This window comes from Vulpes vulpes, chromosome 6 (assembly GCF_048418805.1).
Source record: "Vulpes vulpes isolate BD-2025 chromosome 6, VulVul3, whole genome shotgun sequence".
Classification (NCBI taxonomy): Eukaryota; Metazoa; Chordata; class Mammalia; order Carnivora; family Canidae; genus Vulpes; species Vulpes vulpes.
In genome coordinates this window covers 99,873,642-99,896,477 of record NC_132785.1, presented here as the reverse complement: position 1 = coordinate 99,896,477, position 22,836 = coordinate 99,873,642, and the positions used below count along the sequence as shown (strand labels likewise).

At 42.2% G+C, this 22,836-nt stretch overlaps 1 protein-coding gene across 2 annotated transcripts in view; it reads right to left on the bottom strand.

Annotated features, from left to right (window-relative positions):
* FNTB (farnesyltransferase, CAAX box, subunit beta) overlaps window positions 1-22,836 on the bottom strand; it is a 65,272-nt gene that overhangs the window by 36,601 nt on the left and 5,835 nt on the right. For both annotated transcript variants that reach the window (XM_026008380.2, XM_026008381.2), the window contains exons 2-4: window positions 12,978-13,042; window positions 2,797-2,869; window positions 506-597 (exon numbers count right to left, since the gene is read on the bottom strand). In XM_026008380.2, the coding sequence (XP_025864165.1) occupies window positions 506-597; window positions 2,797-2,869; window positions 12,978-13,042 (230 nt within the window). The remainder of the gene's footprint in view (window positions 1-505; window positions 598-2,796; window positions 2,870-12,977; window positions 13,043-22,836) is intronic.

Sequence of the window (22,836 nt, the reverse complement as noted above, 5' to 3'; positions counted from 1 at the left end):
ATGGTGAGTCAAGGCATTTGCACACCAAGAGTCTAACATATCTAGTACCATCAAGAGCCACACTGTCCCCAAGGCATTGATGAGGAGGGAGGTCTATAGAAGTGTTTATGGAAGGTGGGGGCATTTTTGTTCATTGGTTTGGCACATGCTTCCCCACAGAAGCTATTCAAATTCATACTGTACTTTCTGGCAAAATCATGTCTCTCAGAATTGATGATGAAGAATTTTCTCAAAGACCAGAGCAAGAGCCAAAAGAAAAGGCCACAGAAGAAACCAGAATCCTTCATTTGGGAGTTCAAAGTCTTGTTCTACCCATGAGCTCACAATAGGCTTCTGAAGTGGAGGAGTTTCAGGAAGTCACTGGGGTCAAGGGGAGGGCAAGGGTATCTTTGTAGCGCGATGTGTTTTTCACTCAAAATCAATAAAACAGAAACAAAATAAAAAGAACCCCTGACTCAAAATAGGATTTCAAAGAACAGTCCAGATTCCCTGGAGCCAGACTCACTCTGTGGCCACCATCTGGGGGATGGGTTCATCTAGTAGTTCCAAGCTGTGCAGGATCCAGTAGCAGAGCCATGGGCGGCTGGCATCCAGACACTGAGAAAGGCACAGGGGAAAAAACACACCCCTTATTCAGAATCATTCCAAGATGCTGCTGACAAGGCAACATGTGTCGCACCCTGGCAGCCCGGAAAGGGGGAGGAGAGCACCTTATGAACAATAAGTGAATGAAGGACGCTCTGCTTTATGGCCCCAGCTAGCAGCTGAAATGACCATATGTGCAGAAAGGACAATGGGACAAAGTTTACCTTGAACCCTCTGGGTCCTTCCCTGACAAGCACCAAAAGAAGGCCAAGGGGAGGAGCACCCACATGCTAGGAAGTTAACCCATGCTATTTTCCCAGTGTAGAACCCAGGAGACCTAGACTCTCAGCGATTTCCTGGATTAACTCATTCATTGATTCAACAGATATTTAGTACCTCCTTGTGTGTGCCAAGCATTGTATTAGATACAGGGGTTACAGTGATGAATAAACATCAGTTCCTACACTTGAGATGCTTGGGATAGAGAATGTGTGTGTTCATCTGTAGAGGAAGAGGGCTCTAGATGGATGCGTTTAATCATGAGTTACCTTATGGCTTTCTGGGTCAAGATGGCACACAACACACACATATGTGTACCTGAATTATGGTATGTGCTGCAATGGGCAGTAGCAGAGTCCTGAGGGAGCACATGAGGAGCTTCATTCTGCCTAGGGGGCTGGAAAAGCTTCCCAAGGTGACACATGGGCTACTTTGGATCCTAATTTAACCCATAAACATGTACAGAGCATCCAAGGCAGGCAGGCAGATAGTATTATTGCTCTAGTTTTCCAGATTAAAAGCATATAAACGAGATCCAGAGAGATTAACTTTTTCCAAATGACAAAAGACCTCAAATGTTAGAGCGGATATATGAAGCCAGGTTTCTGGACTCTCACTCCAGTGCTCTTTCCATTGGTCCAAGCTACCCTCTTCATAAATGCACTGACTGTCCCCAGCTGTGGCTAGGCTGCCACTTAGGAAGCAGTTGGTGTGGATCCTGCCTGCCTGGGTTGGAGTCCCAGCTCCTCTTAGAGCTATGTACTTCTGAGCAAACGACTTAATCCGGCTATATCTGCTTCCTCATCTGTAAAAAATACTGACCTACCTCACAAAGTAGGTGAGATAAGGCATGGTAAGCTTTTAGTACTCCATTGAACTGTTAGCTGGTATGGTCTTAACTGTATCAGGCTCACTGTACCCTAACAACTGAGGACTTGTTTCAAGGATTGAAAATTTTGACCCCAAGGCCAAGTCTAGCCCATAGACATGTTCTGCTTGTTCCTGGTAGCGCTTTGTTTTTTAAGTAGAATTAGTTGCAACATTTAGGCACTGGGAGATTCACACAGAAATCTGGATTTCTGGCTTAATTTGAAAAAAGAGACAGAAATCTGGCAAACCTGGTTCTGCATTCCTGGATAGCAATACCTGGCAGGAACAGAGGAAAAGCATGGGGCCTCTAGTGTGCCTCAGTCTCCCTCTCAACTGCTCACTTCTCTTATTTTTGCTACGTGCTTGGGTCTAGAGGCATTTCAGTTGGCCAATTCCTATTGTAAATAATCAAATGTAGACGTCAAAATAAAAAGCAAATTAAAAGCAGGGCTACGCATGTAAAGTTAGGCAGGATGACTGGAGCCCTCTGGTTCATATTCAACCTCTGCCTACTATATTCCCAACACCCTTTCCCCTCCTCCACCACCACTGTCGTCTCCTGAGGCCCCTCTGTGGAACCCCAGGGCTCCAAGGAATGCGATTTAAAATGTACTCTAAGTGTGGGCATTTTCATAGTATTAAATTGTGGAAGTCCTCACTGGGATTTATATACTGATCCTTTGGCCAGCATAGAAATTAGATCGGCTTATAGGGCAAAGGATTAGGGATGGACTGCCTTTATCTAGCTGATCAGGAGTGTCCGGGAGAAAGCACGTGAGCCCCTCACCATGATCTAATGGTGCAATAAAGCACCATCCCTTCCAGGGTGCTTTGTCCTTCCAACAGGAGGACAAGACTAGGAGAGACCTGGTTCTGCCCTTGCAGAAGTGGGAGTCCCAGCTCTGCAGGACTGGGCTCCTGTGTACCTGGCTCCTGCCACAGCCATGTGGTACAAAGAGTAACTTCGCAGCAGGTCAGGCCCATACATGTTTTACATTCCAAAAGAAAAAAGGAGGGCCGTCTGGATGATCATCTGGTTGAGTTCCTGGGCAGCGTACTTACCTCATAGGCATCTGTCAGCTGTCGAAGACCTCTTTTCAGATAATGGAAGTGCTTCTCCCTTTGCAAAATCAGCCTGGAAAGACAAAGAGCTTGAAAACCTAGTCTTATACTTCTGCTTCCACCCCACTACAGAACACGTGTGTGTACAAGCACATGCTCTCTGCTTCAGGACATCTTCCCCATGGTCACCAAGTAGATAACCAGCATCTGCGGTAGCTCAAGGGCAACAAAGCCAGACAGAAGAGGTCAGCACCTGAATGTCCCTAACATGTCTGAAAACCTGCTGGCCAATGTTTTGGGTGAGTTCCTCTCCTTCATGGTAGGTGACTTTGGGCTAAGTGAAAAGCCACAAGGAACACACATTGCCAGGCAATGAACAAACCATACAGAAAGCTCTTCCAGGGTCTAACTGTGAACAGATATTCTGTGGCTCCCCATCCTGGGACCAATTCCAATGTGAGCTTCACCACTTTGGTTAGCCTCAGTCATTTCAGTCATTTCTTCTGGGGTCACTTCTCCGAGGTGGGTAGTTTGCACCCTACCTGCTCCTCAGTTGTGCACCTATCACTCCCTCTGTGAAATTCCACTTCCTATGTGCTGACCCACTGCCCTGGCTAGAGGATCCTACTTGTATACTGTAGCCAGCTCGTCTCCTTGGCACTGATGTTAGTAATTCTGGCTGTGAGATGGGGTGTGGCGCCCACAGCGCCCCCCCCCCCCCCCCCCCCCCCGTGTAGGCAGGGCAGAAGGACAGGGGCCGCCCTTTTTGCCTGACCTCACAGAATAGGCCTATGTGGTTATGGGAGGAAGGGAGAAAGAACAGAATGCCAACACAGTCCTTGTGCTCACTAATCACACAAGTTAAAAAAGAACCACTCTCTATTCTGGGTCATCAATTCAAAAACCATTTCTTGAACCTCTACTGTATTTTGCCCAGAGTAAGATCATGAATGTAGCCTTTACCTCAAAAAGTCTCCCAGTACGAGTAGCAACAATATGAGAAACAAATGGGTAGGTTTCATAGAGGAAACTCACATAAAATACTACCAAGGCTCTAAGTGGAAAGGCTGGGGACATCTCATTAAGAAAGGAATGATCAGGGCAACTCGGGTGGCTCAGCCTTTTGGCGCCGCCTTTAGCCCAGGGCCTGATCCTGGAGACCTGGGATCGAGTCTCATGTTGGGCTCCCTGCATGGAGCCTGCTTCTGCCTCTGCCTGTGTCTCTGATTTTCTCTCTCTGTGTGTCTCTCATGAATGAATAAATAAATAAAATCTTAAAAAAAAAAAACAAAGAAAAGAAAAGAAAAGACGAAAGAAGAAAGAGAGAAAGAAAGAAAGAAAGAAAGAAAGAAAGAAAGAAAGAAAGAAAGAGGAAGAAAGGATTGATCAGGAAAGGCTGTGTGGAAGCAGGAGAATACCAGGTGGGTGGCCCCAGTAGAGGGAGAAAATGTTTACAGGTAGAGATGGTGAGGAGGTGGGGAGATTGTAGCCAGAAGGAACAGAAACGAAAAGGTTCAGACCAGTGCTGTCCAAAAGAACCTTCAGAGATGATCAAAATGGATCTGTGCTGCCCAAAAGACAGCCACTGGGCATGTGTGGTTACTGAGCATTTGAAATGTGTTAGTGTGACTGAGCAACTGAATTTCAAATTTTACTTTTTTAAAATTAAGTTTAAATAGCTGCAGGAGGCAAATGGTGACAGTATACACAGTGCAGGTATAAAGTGTGCAAGAGGTGTGGAGTATCTGGCCTGAATATTAGGAATGAAAGAAGAGTGGTCAAAAAGGCAACTTAAGCCCTTTAAAGGGATCTGGGATGCCAGCTGAGGAATTTCAACTCCATTTAGTAGGCAAAAGTAGTCTCTAAAGGTTGTTTTTTTTTTTTTTCAAATAACCTGTTTTTTTAAATCTTTTCATTGAAGTATAGTTGACACACAATGTTAACATTAGTTTCAACCTAGTAATTCAACAAATTTATGCATTAAGCTCTGCTTACCCCAAGTGTAGCTACCATCTGTCATTATACAACAGGATTACAATACCATTGATAATATTCCCTATGCTGTGCTTTATTCATTCCAAAACTAGAAGCCTGCATCTCCCACTTCCCTTCATCCATATTGCCTTTTCCTCTACCCTTCCCCTCTGCAACCACCAGTTTGTTCTGTGTATTTATGGGTCTGTTTCTGCTTTTTGTTTGTTCATTTGTTTTTTAGATTCTATACAAGAGAAATCATATGGTATTTGTCTTTCTCTGACTTATTTTACTTCACATAATGTCCTCTAGGTCCACCCATGTTGTGCAAATGGCAAGATCTCATTCTTTCTTATGCTTGAGTAATATTTCATTCTATATATACCACATCTTTGTCCATTCATCTATTGATGTACACTTAGGTTGCTTCCATATATTGGCTATTGTAAATAATGCGGCTATTTAAATAATGCGGCAATAAACACAGGGGTGCACGTATCTTTTCGAATTAGTGTTTTTGTTGTCTTTGGGTAAATACTCGGCAGTGGAACTACTGAATCATACAGAACTTCTATTTTTAATTTTTTAAAGAACCTCCATACTGTATTGCACAATGGCTGCAACAGTATGCATTCCTACCAACAGTGCATGAGGGTTCCTTCCCCCTCCATCCTCACCAACACTTGTTATTACTTGTCTTTTTGATTCTAGACATTCTAATGGGTGTAAGGTGAAATTCTGAAGGTTTTGAGCTGAGAAAAAAAATGACCAAAACTATGCTTTAGAAAAATTATCTGGCAGCAGCATATTCAATATGTATTTACAAACTGGACCAAGCGAAAGCTCTAAGTGTGGAGAGAGGTGAGGTGGGAAGACTGGGTAAGGCGGTGCTCAGAGTCACCAGGGCAGAAGTACTGAGAGTACGTAGGGCTCAAATCAGCGTGGTGACCCATGGGCAGGTGGGCTGTATGGCAGGGAAGTGTATTTGGTGAGGATGTCAGTTGCACTGTTGAAAACACGTCAGACTCAGGAGAGGGCTCCAAGTGACACAGAAAGACCACGAGTCATTTATCATCACACAGGTGACAGATGAAGCTGCAGGAATAGAGGACAAAGCAGAGAGAAAAGTCTGAATGCTGAACTGGGGGAAGACCCATCCTTAAGGGCTTAGAGGAGAGAATTAAAGAAAGTCGTAGAAGTAGGAGGACGACAAAGGCAATGTTGTGTGACAAGCACAATAAAAGAGAACTCCATGGAGGTATTTACAGTCTTAAACGCTATAACAAGACAAAAAGAGAACAAATGACAAAGTGGCTGGTGACCTTCAAGAGAGTTCAGGGAGCAGTAAGGGCGCATTCCAGATGATAAAGGAGAAGAAGAGAAGGCCAGACATAATTTCTCTTTCAAAGAGATCCAAGGGTCAGTACTTTGAGTGCCTACTCTGTGCAGGCTGAGTGCCCCCAGTGGAGTGAATGCTGACTCTGCTCCCTAGAGCTACAGCCCAGACATGGACACAGACAAGTTAATGGCAGGTATGGCCTCAGCAGAGAGAAAAGTGTAGTGGGCTCCGGCAGCACACACAAAGGCATGGAGGACCAGAACAAACTACCCAAAGGGCACAGCATTGCATCAAGGGATGGAGGAGACCCAAAGGACATGAGTTAGCCAACCAGAAAGAAGGGGATGGGGCAGGTGTTTTGGGCAGGAAGCAACGCTGCATGTTTGTGTAGGTTGAGTTCAGCCAGAACAGAAGCACAAGGTAGAGAGCCGTGAGAAATCAGACTGCAGAGGTACAGAGGCATCAGATCATACAGCACTTGTAAATGCATCAGGAGCACTGTGCTACCAACATCAGATGACCCTTGGAAAGTCTACGCTCAGTAAAAGAAGCTGTCACAGAAAGACCACGTATTGTATGATTCCACTTATATGAAATGTCTGGAAGAGGCAAACAAGCCCACAGAGACAGAGTAGCTGAAGCTGGTGCCAGGGGCTGGGCAGGAATGGAGGAATGGGAGGGTGATGGCTAAAGGGGACAGGGTTTCCCTGTGCAGTGACGAAAAAGCTCTAAAATTAACTGTGGTGATGGCTGCATAACTCTGTCCATGTACTAAAAACCACTGTATTGTACACTTAAATGGGTGAATTGTATGATATCCGAATTGTATCTCAAAGCTGTTACCAAAAAAAAAAAGGGGGGGGGGGAGTAAAAAAAAATTTTTAAGGGAGTCACTGAAGTATTTTAGGCATAGGAAAGACATGGACAGATCTGCATTTTCTAGATCCCAAGAGCTGCAGCATGCTGAATAGATTAGGGTGTGGATAAGACTAATGGCAGGAAATCAAACCCACAATCTAAGAATGTCTGTGAGGTATGTGAGGGAAGAAAGACAACAGACTGGCAGCTTGAGGAGGGACTGGGGATGGGAGTAGGGGGAGGCAGGTAGTTCAGCCAGAGGAGAGGTTAAAAAAATGTTTGAGAGCAAAGATGCTGAAAATGCAAGATCCCAGAGGAAATCCACCAAAGATGGTCCTCAAAGAAGAGGCAGGAGGGTTGGGGTAGAGAGTTCAGTAGGGGGGATGAGTCTGGCAATAAGGATGGATGCTCCATTCTCAAAGATTGAAATAATGAAAGGAAGTATGAAGTTAGACAAACACAGGACTTGGAGGTGGGGAAGAAGAAAACTCATGTGAGACTGCTTGGAGTTTCTCAGGAGTTAGGGGAGAAGACTGGTCACTGGGGTGAGTGTGTTAGGGAGTCTACAAGAGATGAGTAAGGGGAGACAGCAGTAGTGAAGGCCCAGATAAAGCTTGTAATATAACTTCTGCTGAAGCCACTCAGCAGGCAATGTCACATGACTTCTTCTTGGAAATCTTACTGGACCCTGGGCAGAAGCAGGGTTAGGGATGCCATGGTAAGGACTGGGAGGATGGGAAGAGCAGAAAAGCGAATGAGACCAGGGAACTGGTGACAAATAGCCCATAAACCATGCTGGCACAGGCTGAGAAGCAGAGAGTGGCCAGGACACGAGTGCAGAACAAGGAGAACCTGGAGGGTCCATGAGACCATCAAAGAGGGCAGGCTGAGAAACCCAAGCCAGGTGAGGACAAGTACAGAATCTGGAGGCAGATGTCCTGACTTCTAACTTGTACAGGACCCATTCACAGTGTGCGTTTTCATAGGTCAATTCTTTTCCATCAAAGAAACAGTCATCAAAGGAATTTGAATACACCAAATACTTTGAGATGCTAAGCCATAGAGCAAAGAAGGGAAAACAAAAGAGAACACCAAGTCACCTCATTTGGAAATGTGAGTAAAAATAAAAAAGGAAAGGCAGGTAAGGGTGTAAATAAGGTTTTGTGATCCTAAGTACAATGCGAGCAAAAGAGACCAGGTAAGACAAGGGGTGCACTTATTGCAACGAGCTGGTCAGTCTGCCTCTCTACTCCGCTGCCCTGTCCCTCTGAGGAGAGCTCATGCCTATAGCCTTGACATCTGTGCCCCACACAGAGCAGGCTCTCAACATCTATTAGTCACATGAACAGAAGAAAGAATAAAAGAAAAACACAAGGCCAGTTTCTGAAGGCCTGACAAGACTGTTCTCCCTGGATACATGTCCCTTCAATTTAAATGAATGGCAAACCTCCAGGGGAGCTCAGGTTCACTCCAGGAGGGCAAGGAGAGGGGTGACTAGACTGGCTCAGGGGTCTACTCCACCAGCCCTCAGGCATGCTCATGCCCTCCACACTGAGGAGAGCCGCCTGCCGCAGGCTGACCCTTCCTATGGGACTGAGAATTCTGAGAGGGCCCAATTACGCACCTAAGCAAACCCTTCCTCTAGCTGGGAAAATAGAAGCAAGAAACCCAGAGAAGAAACCTTTTCCTAATCTTCTCAGGACTCCTCTCTCTGAACAAGCAAGGGGCTTTTTAGTCAGTACAAAGTAAAAGAGCTCAGAAGCAAATGCTTTTCTGCCTTGGGCGGTTAAAAGATCCCTGCTGCCTCTGCCCAGAAACACCTAACCTGAGGTGGCCTCCGCCACCCCTGATGCAGCTCCGGGTTGGTCCATATGGTAGGCTCCCCCACAGCGCCCTCCCAGCTGAGCCTCACTCACAGCCAGGCCCTAGCAGCCCTGCCGGCAGGAAACTGATGAATTCCTCTAACTAGTGTTGCCTGAAGACTAGTCACAAGCAGGAGAAGAGGAACTCTCTGCAGAGACCATCTCCACAAAGGAAACTATTCTTTCATTTTTGCCCACTTAATCATAAACACACACACACGCTAATGCTGCTGTGCATGGGTTATTCTAAAATCTTGTAAAAGGTTTCTTTGTTTATGTAGAGCTTCAAGGGCTTTTATGCTGACTGAACTTTAACTTCTCCTCTGAGGCTTATGATTCTTTTAAATTGAAGGGACATATATCCAGAGTCTTTTGGTCAGCCAGAAAGGGTACTGAGAATCTTATTGATATGGACTGAACTGTGTCACCCAAAATTCATACCTTCCATCCCTAACCCCCAGTGTGACTGTATTTGGAGACAAGAGTCTTTTTTTTTTTTTCATTATTTTTTTTTATTTTTGGAGACAGTCTTTAAAAGGTATTTAAGGTTAAATAAGATCTGGTGACCTTATAAGAAAAGGAAGAGACACCAGGGAGGAGTACATACAGGAAAGGCCATGTGAGGACACAATGAAGAGGCAGCTATTTGCAAGCCAAGGAGAGAGACCTCAGGAGAAACTGACCCTGCTGCCATCTTGATCTTGAACTTCCAGCCTCCAATACTGTGAGGAAATAAATTTCTTTTGCTTAAGCCGCCTAGTCTGTGATATTTTGTTGTAGTAGCCCTAACAAACTAATACCCTTACTATTCTCTTATTCTCAATTCACTTCTGTCCAAAAATCTTTTCTGTGTAAGGAGTTCAAATAGAAAAGCTAGAGTTCTTTCCCTTTTCTTCCTGAACAATTCAGCCCTAAAAGCCATGCCATTAGGTAAAGCAGAACAAACAGGCTCTGTGGGGCAGTGGAGCGGGGAATGCAAGGTGTCAGTGCTCAAGTGGATGGTAATTCGTTGTAGCCGCCAGAATAGACTAAGACACATTCCCTGATTTCCCAACCTAAATTACATCCTCCCTGTTATTCTCTCAGAGCATCCCATTCGCTTCCTTGACATTTATCCCAGTGGTAACCATGTATTTGCCTTTGTTTAATAACTACCTCCTCCTTGAAACTAAGAACCCAGTAGGCGCAAGGCCTGGGTCAGCCTTGATCACCCTGCATCCCAAGAGGAAAATGACATGTGAGTATGTGTGTGTGTGTGTGAGAGAGAAAGAGAGAGAGAAAGGGAGAGAGAGAGAATGTTTAGTTTATGCATCTCGGATTTCTTACTAAAGCTAATGTAATAAATGGAATGGGTAAATTCCTAAGTGTGTGGAACAGTGAGAATAACCACAGGGAAGGAAAAATTAACTCTCATGGGAAAGCAAGCTACTGACAAGATTGTTAAAAGCATGGCCAAAAAGCTCCTTAGGAGGGACTATCCCACTCCAGGATAGGATGCAGGTTTCATGGTCTTAGAGAGGGAAACCATTTCTGGAATGGGGAATAATTGTAGAAGGTACAGACATTCAGCTTCAGCCTTGAATTTCAGCTAAATCTGGTAATTAGCCCTGGCACTGGCAGTTTCAACAGGCAAATGCCTCCCTCAGCATCATTCCTGGCATCCCCAGACCTGTGTGTGGTCAATGGTCCTAGGCGTGTATGCGATACTATCACACTGTATCATAATCTCAAAATCAAACATACCATGTCGTTTAGATTTATTGCTAACATCTGGATATCCACTTTAGCTAAAAATGAAGGTTTGTTGCTCCATTATGTCAGACTTTTAAAATTTGACTTCTAAAATGTTAAATACTTAAATTGTGATAATAATTTAAAATATTCCTAAATTTTCAGGTTTATTCTTCTATCATCGGAGTCTGTTCTATGATGGTGATGTTTGGCTTGGGCCTTATATTCATATGTTGATCTATATTAGCCATTCACTTAGCCATTCTGCTAAAATGTGTAATATCTCTAATACTAATTAGCATGTTGTGATACAATGAGATGCTTATTAGCATTCTTCAAAACACTCATTTTCATAGGCAACAATGATAAAATGGGAAATGTCAAGTTCCTGAAACAAACCCAGAGCCCTGATAGATGCCACTTCCAGAAGGATCCAAACCCAAGTGAAACATTTTTGTTTTCTACCCACACCTGACCTTAGACCAATGAATTCAGGGGATTTAATTATTTTATTGTCCTCTACCACTACTCCCAAAATTCCACTTCTCCCTCCCAAACTATATAACCTCCCATTCTCCCTCACATTTCAGTAAGAATAAAAGAAAAGTCCAAGGGTCTATTCTGATGATGGGTGAGAAGGAATGTCAAATGATCAAAGATCCCTTTGGAAACATAGGGAACAAGTGTCCACAGAGCCTCAGACAGCAGATGGTGACTCAGAGCCCAATCAGGTGAGTCACTGGGGATGCATCTGCTAGACACAAAGCCCCTCCTAAAGCAATCACACCCCTCACCACTACCAAGTCCTGCCACCTCTGGAGAAGCCTCACCTTTACCGGGCACAGTTGGTGTCCACCTGCCCCCCTCAGTTGTTGCTTCACTTATTTGCAAAAACACTCTGCTTTAACTTTAGCATAAATATCAGATGACTACACATATTTACACATATCTCTTTATTTTTTCCCACTTAATATATCTTGGAGATTATTCTAAGATAAGAACTATGTTCAAATAAAAACTTGGAAGGAAATAAATAAATATTTTTAAAAACCTATTTCGTAAAAATGTTATTTAAGTAGTGGTGACATACAGTGCTATGTTAGTTTCAGCCTCAAGCTGTTGAAACAAATAGCTTCATTTCCTAATCTCCAGCTGTGGCTCCTGATGAGCAATAGTTCATTTATTGAGGACTAAGCTTTAAATTAATACAGAGATTCAGTTCAGCAGTCTGGGGCAAGAATCCTCAAGTTAGTTGATATTTTCCCTCTTTCCTTCCCCAGGAAAGAAAAATGAAGATGACCTTCCTGCCTCCCTTTCCCTTTTTCCAATTGTTTTCTGCCTTGGCTAATCAGAATTTTCAGAAGAAAATTTCTTTGTTAAGGAAATAGTGGCAAAATATGATGGTGGTAAAAAAAGACACAAAGTAAACTCAGGCTAGAACCATGCATGACGTTCCAGTAAGTCAAAGTACCCACAGCCTGACCAGCCTGGAGTTATTCCATTTGGTCTCTGAAGCAGGGTGCCCATGGCTCAGGCCCCCTGCTTCCCAGCCAGAGTGAGTCAGCCAGCAGCCCTACTGCCCTTTGTTCAGAGGTGGTCAAGGCAGAGTGCTATATCACTGAGAGAAAACCATGATCACACACAGTTTCAGATTCCTAATCCGTTCTGATGACTGGAATATGACACAGGATGATTCTGGAGAAACAGCTTGGCACTGGGAGAGACATGCTAACAGGGATGAAAGAACCTCATGAAATCCTAGCGTGATATAAACTAGCAACAAGAAAAAACAAAGGTTCAACCTAAGTAATAAGTTTCTGCTTATAATCCCCTTTTTGGAATTCCTGACATTGAATTGCTTAGAAAACTTCAACTTGCTAAGTGCCAAGAAAAACAAAAGGCACTGTATTTTCTCCTTGGAAACTTCATCCTTGGGAGTGGCTCCATAATTACCAATAAGAGCCGGGCTGGGAGAAGCTCAAACTCGTCCCATCTTCCCAGTCAAATCATAATATACATCAAAAGAATCCATCCTTTGCCACCCCCTGGACTCTACAACTGTTTCAAAGTGTACTATGACAAGAAAACCTTGAGAATTCTAATCTGAACACCAGAGCAGCAGGTTACTGAAACATAAATGTCCTCTCCCCATCCTCAGACTTCAGAGTTCAGGCCTTGAAGAGTATCCCCATGTAACACTCGATGGTTCAGTTCGAGAAGAGCACCTCCTCCAAACAGCTTTCCAATAGAGGAAAGAGTTGGGCTCGTGAGCTTACCAGGCAGCCACCAGGTCAAGAAACCCATCTCACAGCCAGACTTATCCCCTGAGGCTGAAGAGGCTCAAGGAGGAACAAAGAAAAGGCTGGCACGGGAGGTGGTATCTCCTAGACCCCCTCCAACACCTAACCACAGCTTACCTTGGAACAAGGTGGTTGAACTTGTAAGAACTGAAGACGTCTTGGATCTTTTCTTCTACTTTTGCCTGGTAAGAATGTAGGAGATGGGAGAGAGAAAACAAATACAGATGAGTCCCCTGTCAACTTATTCTTCCTGTCACCACAAATGCTCATTGGCTACAGTTGCTTGGTGTGGTTTTGTACTTCATGGGACTGTGAGACCGGATTCAGGGGCTCTGCAGGATGACAGGCTCAAGACAAATGAAACAGAGAGAACCATGATGGCATTATAAATGACTTCTCCAGTAAACCATCCACATATCTAAACTAATGGCGGTTCCAGGGTTTGGTACACTGGGGAGTTATTTGGGGAACAGGCGAGGCATTCTGCTTGAGAGAGTCATTCTTGCCTGCTCTATGAAGTTGTTTAGGTGTTCACTTAACTGGCCATTCATAAATACACAATTAATTCCTGCTAAGGATCGTACTTCCTATTGTCAGACTGAAACATTTAAATACGGACTGAATGGTATTAAAAGTCCTTAAGGGATTTACAAGAACATCAGTTATTGAAACATCAAAGAAATAGCACATCTATTTGGTCATTGATCCTTTGTCACACACAAGACTCCACAGTCCCATAACATGAAGGATCTCAGAGAGTCAGATCACAAAAAAATCCAGATCACCTGTTTTCTCTGAAGACCTACCACGTGGTCATACAGTTCAGCTTCTAAAAAGAAAGGATACAGCAATGTAGAAGTGGGTTAGTTAACAGGATACAGGGTTTCTCCTTCACTGGCATCCCTGTTCTTTGTAGTGAGGCATATCCTTGTTGAGATTTCAAGATACATAATGATGTCCTCTCTGGGAATTTCAAATGTATTCTCTATTTCTGAATCACCTACTGAACTAGAACATCTAGGCCCTTGACACGTGTGCAAGAATTATTTGTGATGATGAGAGAAGCCATGATGTGAATCATCTAAAATGGCAGCCAATCTAAAATTCAATTACACTCAGTTTCAGGATATACTTTGGTATTTGCCTCTGAACATGAATTTGAGGGATAATCTGGCTAAGAATTCATGATACTTCAAAAAACAGACTGAAGTCACTGTAAGGATCTGACTCAGGAGGAATACGGAAGTTGTCCCAATTCTTCATAATTCTTTTCCTTTCCAGACTCTCAAGACTAACATAAACCACCAGCCTAAATGGAACACAGACTGCATTTCTCAGTGACGCCTTTCTTAGCTGCATGCTGAAAGGGACAGAAAAATCTTTAAGAAACATACGTCAATGAGATCACGCAATAAAGGTTTGCCTATAATATACTAAAGAGTTAAGGGAATTGACGAATTCTGAATGGAACGAAACCAAGTGGGAGGAAAATTCACTTCCTTTCCCCAAATACAAATCGATTCAAATCCACATGACTTAATAATATTCCAAGGCTAATAGATGAGCCCATCACCTCCTTAGAATTCTGACACCGAGATCCTTAGAGAGAAAAGGGTCCAGAAAATAACTCCTTCATGAGGACACCCACCTTCAAGCTCCCCGTCAGACAACATAAGCAGCCAAGTACTAGGTAAAGAAAATGGAGTTTTGCCACTAAAGTAGGATACCTAACAGACATAAAGCAGAAAGTGCTTAAAATATTCCCAACACAGTATCATTTCTCTTCATATTTCTTAATCACTTTTCTGCAGAATGAACAAGCAATATTCTAATGCAGTTAGTAATAGACTCATTGAAAATCTAAGTTATGAATTCTAAAAAACACCTAAGTGTTATGGGTCAGCTGTTCATAAAAATGGACAAATAACAATTCTCTTTATCTAAAGAACTGGTATATTTTTCTAAGAACTTCATTGAGATATCATGCACACACCATTCAATACATCCTTTTTTTTTTTTTTTTTTTAAGATTCTATTTATTTATCCATGAGAGACACAGAGGGAGAGGCAGAGACATAGGCAGAGAGAGAAACAGGCTCCATGCAGGGAGCCCGATGTGGGACTTGATCCTGTGACCCCAGGATCACACCCTAGGCCAAAGACAGACACTCAACCGCTGAGCCACCCAGGCGTCCCTAATACATCCATTTAAAGTGTATGATTTAATGGCTTTTAGTACAGAGTTATGCATCCATCACCACAATCAATATTCAGAACATTTTTACTGCCCCCAAAAGAAATCCTGCACCCCTTAGCAGTCATGCCCAACTCTCCATCCTCTTAGCCCCTGTCAACTACTCACTGACTTTCTATCTTTATAGATTTGCCTAAACCTGGATATTTTATATAAATGTAATCACGACATACAGTCTTTATGACTATCTTCTTTCACTTGGCATAATGTTTTCAAGTTTTTTCCATGTTGTGTATATACACTATCACTTCTTTTTTTTTAAGATTTTATTTATTTATTTGAGAGGGGAGATAGAACACAAGCAGGGGCAATGGGAGAGGGAGAAGCAGACACCTCGCTGATCAGGAAGCCTGATGTAGGACTTTTTTTTTTTTAAGATTTTCTTTATTTATTCATGAGAGAGAGAGAGAGAGAGAGAGAGAGAGAGGCACAGACACAGGCAGAGGGAGAAGCAGGCTCCACGCAGGGAGCCCGATGTAGGACTCGATCCTGGGTCTCCAGGATCACACCCTGGGCGGAAGGCAGTCGCCAAACCGCTGAGCCACCCGGGCTGCCCCTGATGTAGGACTTGATCCTAGGGCGCTGAGATCATGACCTGAGCAAAGGCAGATGCTTACCTGACTGAGCCACCCAGGCACCCCACTTCATTTCTTTTTATTGCCAAGTAATATTTCATTTTATGGACACATCACATTTTTTAATCTATTATTCATCAGTTGATGGGCATTTGGGTTGTTCCCATTTTGGGGCTATTATGAATAAAGTTGCTATGAACATTCTTTTTTTTTTTTCTTTTTTTTTTTGTTTTTACTTAAGTTCGATTTGCCAACATACAGTATAATACCCAGTGCTCATCCATCAAGTGTGCTATGAACATTCTTGTATAAGTTTTTAGATGGATATATGTTTTCCTTTCTACTTAGGTATAGGTATATATGTAGGAGTGGAACTGCTAGATCATATGGTAACCCTATGTTTAACTCTTTGAGGGACTATCCGACTATTTCCCAAAGCAATCATAGCATTTTACATTCTCACCAGCAATGTATGAGCATTCTAATTTATTTACATCCTCACCAACACTTGCTACTCTCTGTGGTTGTAATTACATCCAACCTCATGGGTGTGAAGCAATATTTCACTGTGGTTTTGACTGCAATTCCCTGATGGTTAATGATGTTAAGCATTTTCTATGGGCTTACTGGCCATTTGTATATTTTCTTTAGAGAAATGTCTATTCAGATACTTTGTTCCTTTTTTTTAAATTGGATTGTCTTTTTATTGCTAAATTTTAATAATTTCATATATATTCTAGATACAAGTCCATTATCAGATATATGATTTACAAAAATTTACTTCCATTCTATGGGATGCCTGGGTGGTTCAGTTGGTTGAGCAACTGACTCTTGGTTTCAGCTCAGGTCATGATCTTGGGGTCATGGGATCTAGCCCATGTCGGGCTCCCCACTCAGCAAGGTATCTGCTTGAGACTTTTTCCCTCTGCCCCTCCCCTGGTTCATACTCTCTTTCAAAATGGATCAGTGAATCTTTAAAAAAAAAAAAATTACTCTCATTATGTATGTTGTCTTTAGGAACTGGTATATTTAGAAAAAGATCACCTTAGAGCACACAGTATGGTTTCTAGAGTACAACTTTAAAACTAATACTTGCCAATAAACCTGCAATTTTTTGACAAATAATAATGGATTAAGATAAAAATTAAGAAGAACTCGTCTGGGGAAAAAAAGAATCAAAGTAATCTCCAAAACATGCAACTTCCTTTTTCGCCTTCCCTTCTCCCCATATAGCCTGCCAAGTGTTATATAAAATCTGAGTAAATTTGTTACTGAGAAGACGCAAGCATTCTTTGCTCCAATTTGTGTAGCAGAAGGAATGGAAAAAAGTTAGTTGTATACAAAGGAGTTACCAAAGCAGGTGTGAGACTGCTATCCTTAGAAAGGCTAGCTTGAATGGCTGACCCCTGGCTGGTATCTAGAAATCAGAATTTGGGGAGGGTCCCCACCATTCCAAGAACTGATGAGTGGCTCACTGTGCCACAACTATAAACAACCTTGTTTATGCTGAACAGCTACTTTTTTCTCAGAGTCTGGAATTTTGAGAAGTGCTAGGCAGAAAGTGCATATGTAACTAACCTCCAGTAAAAACCATGATGACCAAGTCTCTAATAAGCTTCTCTGGTAGACAACACTTTGCATGTTCTCCACTGGGAGAACACTTCTCCACTGGGAGAAGAGTCTTGGAATCTTGTGTCTGGTTTCCTCCAGACCACGCTGTGAGCCTTCCACTTGCTGATTTTGCTTTGTAGCCTCTTGCGGTAATAAATCATAACCATGAGTACAGCTATATGCTGAGTTCTCTGAATCCCTGTAGTAAATCAACTAGGGGTGCTCTTGGGGACCTCTAACACATTAGCAGATTTAGAAATTTAACCTTTGGGATAGAGTTAAGGGAAGTAGTCATAACAACTGCTTGATATCTATAGGCAAGATCTATAACAATTTCTTTTTAAAAATTTATCAAAATTCTCACTTTAAATATAGGCAAACTGACATTAAGTATTAAAAAAACAAAGTTACCTCAGTCATAAAAACTCTGAACACTATATAGCTTTCAAATCAGAATTTTTTTAAAAAATCAGCTTCAATACTACAAAGAGATGCTAAACCATGACCACTTTCCCTGAGCTCTCATTTTATCTTGGATTTCCAGGCTTCCTTTCCATCCCAAAGGAACAGATTATTATATTCTAGTCAATCTTTCCTTTCAGCATGAGAACCTCAATAGGCAAGGCAGTCGCCAATGGGGTACAATACAAAGGCTGATTAACAGCCCCATAACAAGAGATAACTTTCTTTTACATAAATAGTGAAGGGCCCATAGGTTCATTTACCTTGGATATAGGGCACATGGTTCATGACCATGTTAATGAAAGTGATAGGACCCTTTTGGGAGGAGGATGACAGCCTAAAGTATCTTATCTGTTTCAGAAACATTGCTATATGAAATGTTATACAAAAGGCCACCAGGACTAATCACCAGATTTAGTCCCAAGGGATTAGCTCTTCAAAATTCTTTTTTTTTTTTAAGATTTTATTTATTTATTAGGGAGAGAGAGAAAGAATGGGCAGTGGGGAGGGGCAGAGGAAGAGGGAGAAGCAGATTCCCTGCTAGGCAGGGAGCCGACATGATGCATAATGCCAGAACACTAGGATCATAACCCAAGCCAAAGGCAGACACTTAACTGAGCCACCCAGGCACCCTGTTCTTCAAAATTCTTAAATAGCCTGGAAAAAAAGTAACTTGGACTAGTTCAAAGTACACACAGACACACACACACACACACACACACAGAAAGAGAGAAAGAATCTTGGGACAATTGGGGAAATTTAAAAATTTTAAATGGGATATTAGATAATGTTATAGAATTATTTTTTTTATTTTCTTAGGTGTGATATTATTGTCTTTATGTGGGAGAATGTTACCCTTTAGAGATGCATGCTTTATTATTATTAAAGGTTCAGAAAAAATATTTGTCATATGTATATACATGTGTGTACACATGTATATATACACAAACACACACACAGAGGAAAAAAAATAATGTCCTGGCTAGATGATCCATTGCCTTATCTCCTCCTTTGTCCTTGACTAGGCTGTTTCACACTCTGCAGATGTAGAAGTTAATCTGTAGAAAATTATAGTAATGCAAATAATTACTGCCCATAGATATGAATATGGTACCTGGTAAAATGCAAATCAATGATCACCATATGTATAGTGACCAGTTTTGCGTGCATTTGTAAATTCACCTCAGCATTCCTTACCTGACTGTGGATGTGTGTGCCACTTTGAGTTCTCTTCTGAACTAGTTATCTTATCTTATTGGTTCCATGAGTTAAATAAAATCTTTGATGTGGTCATTTTATATTTGTATGAGTCTTGATTTTATCCTCTTTTAAAATTTATCCTTTAACATGGGGCAGCCTGGGTGGCTCAGCGGTTTAGCGCCACCTTCACCCCAGGGCATGATCCAGGAGACCCAGGATCATGTCGGGCTCCCTGCATGGGGCCTGCTTCTCCCTCTGCCTGTGTCTCTGCCTCTCTCTCTCTCTCTCTCTCTGTCTCTCATGAATAAATACATAAATTTTAAAAAAAATTTATCCTTTAACAGTTTATATGAAGGACAAAGATTAGGTGGGAGGTAAACAGATGCTGTCAATTGTTCTGTATATTTGATATTTTTTATAATAAAACGTTAGAGGGAATTATTAAGAATCAAATCAAAACAAAACACTTAATACCCAAATTTCACCATGACTACTGTATGTAGACATAAGAAAGATTTCTGAAAAATCAAAATACATGCAGACACACAGCCAATGCATTCATATCCCAACCAGGCCTTGACTTTTGTACTTCTATGGCCATGTTTGCATTACCCAGTTTTAGCAAGAATCCTACGAAATTGGGTTAGTCAGAATTCCCCATCCTTAATATCTGATCATCCTCAGTATCTGACTGAGGATCCTCCACCATCCCCTAGTGATATCTGATCACCCTGGCCTCCTTTAGAAGGAAGCCTGCTAATTGGTTTAGCCAGAATTCCTCCTTTCCCCTGACCATTCATCTTAGTAAGTTTCTATCCACCAATCCCTCTACCTTGCTCCTTGGCTATAAATTCTCCTTTCCCTTTATCATATTCAGAGTTGAGCCCAATCTTTCTCCCCTACTGCAAACGTCATTGTAGTAATAAAGTCCTGAATAGAGACTTCCTTTAAAACAAGTGTCACAAATAACTTTTTCCTTAACAATACCACCCACAACTACCGGCAGAGTGACTAAAGTTGAAAAAACCAACAACACCAAATGTTGGTGAGGATGTAGAGCAACCAGAACTCTTATTATACAATGCAAGTAAGGGTATAAAATATACAACCACTCTGGAAAAGGAAAGCAGTTTCTTATAAAACTCAGCATACACCCACCCTATGATCCAACAATTCCACTTTTAGGCTCTTCCTCAACAGAAATGAAAACATATGCTCATAAAAAGACTTCTACAGGAATGTAACATTTACAGCAGTTAATATCCAAAATCTAGAAATAGCTCAGTTGTCCATCAAGAGGAGAAGGGATTAAAAAAATCAATAACAGTGTTAAAAAGAAAACCACAGGCCCAAAATAAAGTAACTTATGCTAGGTCACCAAGCTGGGGCTCAATACCTATCCTAACTGCACTTTCAATCTCCCCCAGAAAGGTAATCCTAACCAGTCAAGAATTTTCTGGTCAGTGCCAATAAGGTAACCCTGTCACATGGGCCCTCTCGATGGATGTGACCATGGGAAAAGTGACCTCACCCACAATAAACCTTTTTTTCTGAGTGCCTTTGAAAACTTTTGCCTTTCTGTAGCCCTTTGATGCTCCTTTCTACTTGCCAGATGGAATGCTGCCCAATTAATGAATTGTTTAATAAAACCAATTAGATCTTCAAATTTATTCAGTTGAATTTTGGTTTTTATTTATTTTTATTTTTTAAAAATATTTTATTTATTTATTCATGAGAGACACAGACTGAGAGAGAGAGGCAGAGACACAGGCAGAGGGAGAAGCAGGCTCCATGCAGGGAGCCCAATGTGGGACTTGATCCCGGGACTCCAGGATCACACCCTGGACCAAAGGCAGGCACTAAACCACTGAGCCACCCAGGAATCCCCTGAATTTTGGTTTTTAACAGATTAGGTGGAGCATCAGGATCCAAAGCAAACTTGTGGTGGCATCTGGAGATAACAAGAAACAGGTGTGGTACCTTGCAAACCCTTTTGAGTTCATGGTCTTTTTTTTTTTTTTTTTTAATTTTTTTTTTATTTATTTATGATAGTCACAGAGAGAGAGAGAGAGGCAGAGACACAGGCGGAGGGAGAAGCAGGCTCCATGCTCCGGGAGCCCGATGTGGGATTCGATCCCGGGTCTCCAGGATCGCGCCCTGGGCCAAAGGCAGGCGCCAAACCGCTGCGCCACCCAGGGATCCCTTGCCACTTCTGAGGGCTGCTGGTGAGGTCCTGTGGGTGGAGCTCCCCTTCTGACTAGCTTTCCAGTCTGGGGTTATTAGTCGGTCTAGCCCCAGTCTTTAGCCTAAGTTCAATCTGCAATTCCACATTCCCAGTCCACAGTCCCCAGTAACGGAGTCTGCTGATTTAATCCAGACTGGAAATTGCTGGCGGCACATACAGGGCCTTCTATTAGCCAACCTGCAATAACTCCTAAACCCCAGCCCTCCGTTCTGTCTTCATATTCCACGCTGGGAACTACATGTGGCAGCTGCAATTCTCCATTTGTTTGGAATCAGTCAACAGTTCCCCTTCTTTGAGGTCTGCTGGTTCAATCTTTTTCCTGGGCCCCTAGTTCTTTGGTTCCTGCTGGTGTCCATGTTTCCATTTCCTCAATACTATTTCTGTTGATGTGCAAATGAGGTAAAGGCTTAACTAAAAGAAAAATAATAAATTTATAATCATAGAATGGATCCTTAAAATCCAAAGAATTAAGTGCTTACCTTCTAGCACATCTGCTTCTTTTATACTTAAGAACTATGGTCCCAGAAGCTATAAATGTCTACACGCCTGTTTTGTGTCCTAAAGAATTTAGTTTGGAAGAACTTAGTTGTCAGGAACCCCAAAATAATGCCAAACAGAGTAAGGCCAGACAGAAGCACAGAATAATTTCCATCCATGGATGACTGATAAAAACCAACTAATGTATTTGGTACTTTCTCTTCCACAGCTTCTATCTAAAGCTAGTCTAGGGACACCTAGGTGGCTCAGCGGTTAAGCGTCTGCCTTTGGCTCAGGGCATGATCCGGGGGTCCAGGATCTGGTCCCACATAGGGCTCTCTGTGAGGAGCCTGCTTCTCCCTTTGCCTGTGTCTCTGACTCTCTCTATGTGACTCCCATGAATAAATAAATAAATCTTTAAAGGAAAAAAAAAAAAAAAGCCAGTCTATTGATGTGGCAACTTTCATATTATAAACTATCATGTCCCTTCTTCCTGTATCTCTCCAACTCTCCCAGAGGAGGAACCTTCCAGAAAGTGGATTTGCTGCCTGAGACTCATGCTAATGCTGAAAATCCAGTAAAAGAATCATTAGTAGATCAAATGTAAGGCAAGGATTTCCACCACCACCCAAAAAAAAAAAAAAAAAAAAAACCCTCAGGAAAAACAAATCACTTCATAAGCAACCCTTACTATGTACCTCTTTTACAGGGAATTCTTTCAATCCTTTATTTTAAATACAAAATACCAATTGGGGTTGACAGAATCAGCCAAAAACAACCTCAGTCAATGTCTTATTTTGGCTACTTATAGAGGTAAGCTGATGGTATCAAGGAAAGATGACAAATTAAGCAGAGATTTAGCAACTACTCCTGAGGATATGAGCTCACACTTCTACATTTAAGTTGCCACTGTTGCAAACTCTTTTAAAGATCATTTTAAAAAGTAAATAGAAAAAAAAAAAGTAAATAGATGGGACACCTGGGTGGCTTAGTGGTTGAACATCTGCCTTCAGCTCAGGGTGTGATCCTGGAGACCTAGAATCAAGTCCCACATCGGGCTCTCTGCATGGAGCCTGCTTCTCCCTTTGCCCGTGTCTCCACCTCTCTCTCTGTGTCTCTCATGACTAAATGAATAAAATGTTTAAAAAAAAA